The sequence below is a fragment of the Volvox carteri genome (assembly GCF_000143455.1).
Source record: "Volvox carteri f. nagariensis unplaced genomic scaffold VOLCAscaffold_3, whole genome shotgun sequence".
In the NCBI taxonomy this organism is placed as follows: Eukaryota; Viridiplantae; Chlorophyta; class Chlorophyceae; order Chlamydomonadales; family Volvocaceae; genus Volvox; species Volvox carteri.
In genome coordinates this window covers 987,150-994,831 of record NW_003307546.1, presented here as the reverse complement: position 1 = coordinate 994,831, position 7,682 = coordinate 987,150, and the positions used below count along the sequence as shown (strand labels likewise).

Sequence of the window (7,682 nt, the reverse complement as noted above, 5' to 3'; positions counted from 1 at the left end):
AGACAAGGCAAGCAGGTTGGATTACCCAAATAATAGCGTGCTTGTTTGGCACATTCTAGATAGGGGCCCTACTTGGAACACTACAGCAAGTGCGACTTACCCCAAAAAAATATGTTGAGACAATAGGAATTGTTGTAAATATGATAGGATTCCAAGTTCCTTGCCTTACGTGGCTGCTCGTCCGCACAGTCCGACTGCAGGCCCCAACTGTTGGCATCACCTGTTGTGGTGAGTGTGATTGCCAACTTATTTCGGTTTCCATCTCTTGCGGCCCCCCTACCAATCCTAATAACGCCGATACAAAATACTTGACCTCTATGACAATTTTCGTGGTTGGACTGCAATGATCCAGCTATCCTATACGGGGAAATTGCACCACCAGAAAAAATGTTACGGCAACAGGACTCACGGCGACCAGAAACAAAGAGAAAAACGCCTACAACGCCCCCAGGGCATCTTTCATAATGAAGCAAAGCAGCCCTTGAGCATAGAAATGAAACAGTGTCTGGATCCGCAGCACCAGCACGTGAAACCTCCCGTCACCAAGCGCCGAAACCCCTTGCACCTCCCGCGGCAGTGGCGGGATGTGCCGGCTACGCATGTCCTGCTCGGAGCCACATCCTCTCTACTTCACGATGGGGCTTATGGCCGGGGAGGCTCTTGGGTCAGTTCGTCTATCCACGGGCGGGAGCGGCCCTGGGGGTCTCCTTCTTTGGAGGGGCCTTCCCCTTCGCCATGGGAGGGGGCTTTGGCTTGGCCTTTGACTGGGGCGGCGGCCTGGGGCTGGGGTTGGAACTGGGACTAGGGACAGGGCTGGGAAGGGGTCTGGGGGAGGGGGAGGAACTTGGCATTGGGGTTGGGCTTGGGGCTGGGGTTGGACTGGAGCTGGGGCTTGGGGTTGGACTGGAGCTGGGGCTTGGGGTTGGACTGGAGCTGGGACTTGGCGTTGGGCTGGGCTGCGTCGCCGGAGGGGGAGAGCCTATGATGGGTTTGGGGTGGTGGCGCAGGGAGGGGTTTGGTCAAGAGTTAATCGCGTGTGTAGACCGGGGGATGCACTTTCCTCCCCGTCAGTGCCGTACACCCGCACCGCGTGTGTCCTGTGGGCCTCCCAGGCTATGACATCCCCGAGCCCAGCCCAACCCCGACCAGGCCATAGATCGCCCCCACACCCACCACGCCGCCCGTCTTACTCGGCGGTGCGGCGGGTAGCACATAGTCCGGCATGTCGTAAAGAAGTGCCACGGCACTGGCTCGAGCGCCCCAGCCAGCCGGCATGGTCGGAAGCATCGAGACACACACGGGCATGGAGGTCGGGAAGCAGCTGACGTTGAGCTGGTCGCCTCCGCCGACATTCCGCCAATAGGGTTGCGCGAAGAGGCGCAAGACCACCTTCCTGTGGGCAAAAGTGATCGGTTGCTATTATAGCTATGCAGGTTCGTCTGTACATTAAACGGGCTACCGGATTACTGGTCTCCGCAGGAAGGTAGATGAGGGAATACGCCACCCAGAAAGGAGGGCGCGTGGTGCCCCATACGGCATAACGGGGATTGCGAAAGTGACGCTAGTAACTCACGCGTAGTCGCTTGAGCAGTTTCCACTGGTGCAAGCACACTCGAGGCGGACGGAGTTGATGGCGTCATCCCAGGTCAGGTTGGAGGCGGGCTGTGGGGAGCGCAAAGGGAGAGGGCGAGTTCGCCGACGCGGGCGGATCAGAACAGACAGTTAGCCTTCGCACGAGGGGTTTCTTGCTTTCTTACGAGTCCAAATGGCATACCTGTTTATAATAGCGATTTTTTGCACTATGGGTTAGACATTTTTCAGCTCTGTGCCGGACCTTGGCAGCATTTCGCCATGACGATGTCAGCAGTTACCTCCAATGGCAATTGGCCTACCTTTGGCAAAGCTGCGAGGTCGAGAATTTCGATTTTGTTTGGCTGCCCTTGAGTCGCCAAGGAAATTGCGAGATTCTCGCCGTCGAAGCTGTTCAGTAGGAACATGAACGCAGTGCAGTTAAGCGAACCTGCAGCCACGAAGTGAATTTCATGTAGCAATTTTAGTTTCATGTAATATTGGTGCCATTTTCTCCCAGCACGAAGAATGCAAGTACCACTACCGGTGGCCCTCAGAACATCAATGGCAATCCAACAGCGCACGGGTAAAAAAAAGCTGCTTGCTTCAGCTGTCTACATCAAATCCCATTTTACCCGCATTGACATGTATGGCCGAAAAGCCAAAAAGCGCGACCAGGGCGATCAGCTTCCGGACGAAATGTTGCCCTTAGTATCTCCGCACGAAGTCCTCCGCGATCACTCTATTAACTACACAACTCGCAAGTTTCTTTATTGATATGTGGAAGTGTTACCTTCTACTTGAATTGAACCAGGCTGAAGTATACTGAAAAATGCTAATAACGCCGTACGTACACAAACAGTACTTGTAAGCGGCCCCGTCCGCCCAACATCCGCCCAACACATCGATTCACATTGCTGTCAGAGCCCATAGGGCCGATGTGGATCCCGCCCGCCCTTTCACCCCAGAACTTCCACTGCCCTGCCATATCGACTGGGCTAAGCTGAGCTCTGCGCCATTGGGGCCGCGGCCGTGTACGGGTCCTTGTATTTACATCGCCACATCGCATTGCTGCACCATCCAGACATCTGGTTTGCACATCGTGTGGGACATATCTCCGCTGTGAATCTTACTTTGTTTGAGGACGAAGGAGATGAGTTGCTTGTCAGTTGACCGCCCGCGGTCCGGGCAGCCTGGGCGCCACCATGCCCAGCTTTTCTCCATTTTCTTGTCGGAGCTGTTTCTTGTTTTTCATCTCTTTACGTTTTCTGCGGGCCGACGGCGCTGTTGCGGTCGGCTGGATGCCATCGGTGACCGGTTCCTGCTTCCACAACTTCTCCCGTTATTCCATTCATAGCCCTTCCTTAACCAGGGTTACGAAAACAACATTTGGTTGGCTTGGGCCAGAGGCCCGCCTAAATGGATGTCTTTGCTTCTGTCTGTCTGTTTGTTTGTTTGTTTGTTTGTTTGTAAGTAAGTGTTTGGTTTGTTTATTTGTTTTGTGTGTGTGTGTGTGTGTGTGTGTGTGTGTGTTGCATATCGATCCGGGCCTGACACTGGCCAGGGCCACCTAACCGTACCCCAACGGGAACGACCGCCGAAGCAGTCTCCTTGTGTGGGGAGAGGAGCTGCTCGACCGAGGGTGTGCACAGAAGGAAAGAGAGCGCAGTGGCTACCAAGGCCCGCAAACAAACAAACTCAGCACTCGCCGTGGCACAGTTCCGCCCATGCAGCCTGCACCTTGAGCAGGCGCGGCTGCCCACCCTGGGCGCCTCTCTCCGTGTGTGGGTATGTGCATGCATGCCGGTACTGTGTCTATGCACGCCGGAATTCGTTAAAATTCCCAAAAGAATCTATAGAACTTCTGGTGAAACGTTTGATGTCATATTGAACCGATTACATTTATACGTTTCTGTTCCGGCGGTTAATAGTGTGAGCAACCGGTTTAGGGAGCATCGTGTTTGTGCTGCATGTGGCAACAATGGAGTCGTTGAAGATGAATGCATTTTATGCTGGCGAGCCTAGAGCTTGCGTGTACACGGCTGTCCTCGGCATCTATTCGTAATGCCGTGTTCGGTACTTTCTGTTTTTGTCATAGCTGTGTGCTATCTTATTTTATTTACTCAGATTATCTTACGTGATTGAAGCGGTTCATGGGCCTTCGCCCTTCGGGTTCGTTTGAGGTGTACGAGCTCGCTTAAGCTTGTAACGTCCATACATCCATCCGAGTTTCCACAGAACGCCTCTTGACAAGTACGTAGGGATGTAAAGCTATTTCAAAGGCGTGAATGAACCGCGCCTGAGATGCGCGCCTCGAGGCAGCGAACGACAACCAGCAGGTTATCCTCCATAATTAACGAATGTTTGTAATCAAATAAAACTCTACGCAGATGATGTGTAGCTCTGCATTCACAATGCTAGGCCTGTCGTGGGGTGAGACTGATCTGTAGGGCTCTAGCCGAAACTGTACTGCCGATGCCGAAATAGTTTTTGGACCCTCATGCGAACCTCGCGAAACCGTCAATTAAACCTCAAAAATGCTGTATTAGTATTTAATGGTACCCCGGGACCACTTTACTGTTACTAGCCTGCGGTGAAAAGGTGCATCCGCTGAAACTTCTTTTATGCCATTGGCGTCTTATGTTGGAAATGCGCAAGAGGAGCTCACAGGGTAAGTTGTGTGACGACACAGTGGGGTAAGGGCGGGGGTAAGAGGAGAACTTTATCATCGAGTTAACCGCCAGACCAGAAGATCTGTCCTCCATACCTCTCCCTACAACCATCTTTGGTGCCGTGTGCTGGCCCCATGCTAGGCATCTTCCTGTGTCCTGTTCCTCCGTGCTCAACACCTCCTGACACCGTACCATGTCCTAGTCGACGCCGGCCCTACGCTAGATCACAGTCTTTGCCCTGCACAGAGCTGATAGCCGAACACAACCCTGACGCCTAAGCCCTGATGCTGGCATACCGTTTGGCACGAAGCAACCTCTTGGGGCTATAATGCAAAATGCACAGCTATTTATGTAGGCCATGCACCCAGATTCCGTTGCTAGCCACCGCCTCCCAGCACACCGTCCGCCATCAGGGGGGCCGTCCGTGTGAGGGGGCCGCGGGCAGCTGTGTGGGCGCGAGCGGGTCGAGAGAATCATTGATGCGGTAGATAGCCCTCCTCCATCAGGGCGGAGAAGATGCTGCCCTGGTGGGGAAGCAGCTGCACCTCCACCACCATGTCTGCCTGAACCGCCTGGCCAATGGCGCTGAGGTGCAACATTACCTCCTCTGCGGTGGCAGACTTGTCCTCGCCATCCCAGAAGTCTGCGTTGATCTCCGAGCTGCCAGTCGCCTGCAGCCCGACCACCACACTAGGTGCCTGCCAACCCACAAACAACCTGTCTACAGCAGCTCCACCCGGCAGTGCATCCACAGCTGCACGCTCTGCCTTGGCTGCCTCACATACCACCACGCAGCTGCAAGCGGTCTTTGCCTGCATCAGCCACTCCTGCACCTGCACCTGCATGGCTTGCAGCTCCTGGGACACGCCAGCGTTTATTGCACACGCCAGCAGCTGCTGCACGTCCCAGGGCCGCACAAACACGGACAAGCCCATCTGCACTGCCTCACTGCCGGGCGGGACCACTGGCACGATGGTGCTGTGCTCCAAAGCGCCAGCTGCCAGCATGACCAGGGTGACCAAGTGCAGCTGCACCCCTTCATTGCTTGTACGCGCCACCAGGTTGAAAGGTGTGCCACCCAGCAGATAGCGCGCCGTGTCTGAGGTCACCAGCTTCTCCCTGCAACCATGTGCCAAAAAAGGCGCATGCAGCAGCTTCACACCATGGCAACATGCCATCTCAGCCCACCAGCCCTGCCTGCGGTGCACCCTGCATTGCGCATTAACTTGCCTGAGCGCCGCCATGCACGGAAAGTGCTTAGTAGCCATGGTGTAGATGGCTTCGGCCAGCTGGGTGGCTGCCGAAAAGCATACGCCTGGTTGGAGGCACTCTGCATCATGCTGGCACATTGGCGCATACCTGCAGACACACCACAGCAACTCTCAGTCAGTGCTCACGATTCCGTTTCCATCTTCCCCACCACACAACCCTTCACCACAATAGCCTGCCAGAATGCAGGGGCAGAGGGACAGACGCCTGTATGGGGTGCTGGCTCGCCCGCTGCACCGTGCACTCCTGGTCAATCCAGTACAGCCCAGGTAGGGTGCACAGCCCGTACAAGGCTTGTGGCCTATCTAGGAGCACACCAGGCGCATCCCCTGCGCATGCCCTCCCTCCACAGCCTGCAACCAATGCATAACAGGCGTGATGTACATCCCTCTACTACAACAGCCTGCCGGAATGCAGTGGCAGAGGATCAGATACCTGTAGATGGCACTGGCTCGCCTACTGCACCATGCAGGCCTGGTCAACCCTGGACAACCCAGATGGGGTGCACAGCCTGTACAAGGTTGGTGGCCCATCCAGCAGCAGCCCAGGCACATCCCCATGCACAGGCCCTCCCTTCACAGCATGCTTCTCACACATTACAGCTGTGCAGTGCCAGTCTTCCAAAATCAGGCTGCCGGAATGCAGACACGGAGGATCAGACGCCTGTATGATGCGCCGGCTCCCTGACTGCACCACACACACCTGGTCACCCAGCACGCAAAGATGGGGTGCACAGCCTGCACAAGGCTGCTGGCCCATCAAGGTGCACGCCAGGCACATCCCCTGTGCACGCCTTGCTGCCCCGCCCATTTCTGAAAACGCCCGACCCAAAGTCGCGACCCTGCCGCACCCTCCTTGCATTCCCCAGGCCTGCTGCACCCTCTGCATACACTCCCTGCTTGCCTTACCATCCGGCCATGTTGCTGCTGTCAGTAGCAATGTACGCATGGCCCACCATGTCCACCTTGTGCATAGCACTGCCTGCTGCTTTATGCTGAGACAGCTTGCTCCACAGCTGGCCGACATCCAGCGCAGCGACCTTGCACCAAACCAGATCCACAGTGGCGGGGTCGTCCACCTGCACACGTCCGCCAGTTAGGTCGTGTCCAAACAGGGGGCGTGTCATATTGAAAGGGACCATGATGCGAAGGCATTGCAAGGATTCGAGCGACCCTGTAAGTGTTAGTGTTCTGCAAGGCAATGACTGAATGTATGCTGTTCATCAAAGCTCAGATCGCCAACCACACCAGCCTTTGCCCATTGGCGACAGATTAGCACGGATTTCCACAAACAGCAGCATCTGTCCATTGGCATCATAGTTGCACGAAGCTGGCAGCGAACTTGTGCAGCAGCGCGCCAAAGAGGTGATGGCCCGGCATTGGGCCAGCACGGCACTGACAGAGCTGCGGCCTCACTTAGATGGCAATGAGGATTTTGAAGCTCAGCTACCAGCGGGCAGTTCAGCGGCAGGCTGCAAGTCGCTTGGCGACCAAGTGCGGCGTGACTTTTATCTGCACTTGAGGGCTGCTGCCGCCCCGGCCCGGGGCTGCCTGTTGTTTGTCTGCAACTGTGATGCCAGACAGTTGTCAGGCGGCCACACATGCACAGGGTGGCTGGAGTTGGATTGGCAGGGGTGCAAGGTTGTCGCATCAGCGCACTCGTGCAGCTGTGCAGCAAAGATCAGGTCAGGACCTGCATGTCCATTTGGAGGGTGCTGGCACTGTGCTGCTGCAACCAATGCCCAGTGCCGGACTAGAGGAAAGATGATGTGCCTCATCTGCACAGGCCCAACACCCGAGTGGCTGCCGGTGTGCAAGTGGACCGTCCGCCGGGGTGCGCCTCTGCAGTGTCAGTGCCAGATGGGATCCTGTGGTCCGACCAGCCGAACCCGTCGCTGCCTGCCAGCATGACGGACGTGCAGGGCTTGAGAGCGCACCACCGGCTGCTGGACGTGCTGCAGGTGGAGCTGGATGCTGCCAAAACACGGGTGATGGTCACACCGGTGCTGGGCCGAGTGCCAGTTAAGCAGGGCGACCTGGCAGCTGTGCAAGTCCGGCTGCACGACATCACGGGGCCCACTCTGGTGGTGGTGTGCAGCACCGCCCCTCAGCTCAAGCGGGCTGTGGAGGTGGCAATGGGCGAGGTGCAAGTGGGGGCTGCTGAGCCTGCTTT

At 56.3% G+C, this 7,682-nt stretch overlaps 2 protein-coding genes across 2 annotated transcripts in view; both read right to left on the bottom strand.

The window, feature by feature from the left end:
- Window positions 1-674: 674 nt before the first annotated feature.
- VOLCADRAFT_86628 (uncharacterized protein) lies at window positions 675-2,063 on the bottom strand (the record flags this gene model as incomplete). The annotated part of the gene is made up of 4 exons (XM_002946349.1): window positions 675-956; window positions 1,174-1,393; window positions 1,574-1,662; window positions 1,893-2,063. 4 exons carry the CDS (start codon window positions 2,061-2,063, stop codon window positions 675-677), a joined length of 762 nt encoding a protein of 253 aa, XP_002946395.1.
- Window positions 2,064-4,714: 2,651 nt separating this feature from the next.
- The window catches only part of VOLCADRAFT_86627 (uncharacterized protein), a gene marked incomplete at both ends in the record, with an annotated part of 5,084 nt that continues 2,116 nt past the window's right edge, over window positions 4,715-7,682 (bottom strand). Inside the window, 4 exons of the mRNA XM_002946348.1 lie at window positions 4,715-5,600; window positions 6,213-6,257; window positions 6,419-6,588; window positions 7,447-7,630. Coding sequence (XP_002946394.1) covers window positions 4,715-5,600; window positions 6,213-6,257; window positions 6,419-6,588; window positions 7,447-7,630 — 1,285 coding nt within the window. The remainder of the gene's footprint in view (window positions 5,601-6,212; window positions 6,258-6,418; window positions 6,589-7,446; window positions 7,631-7,682) is intronic.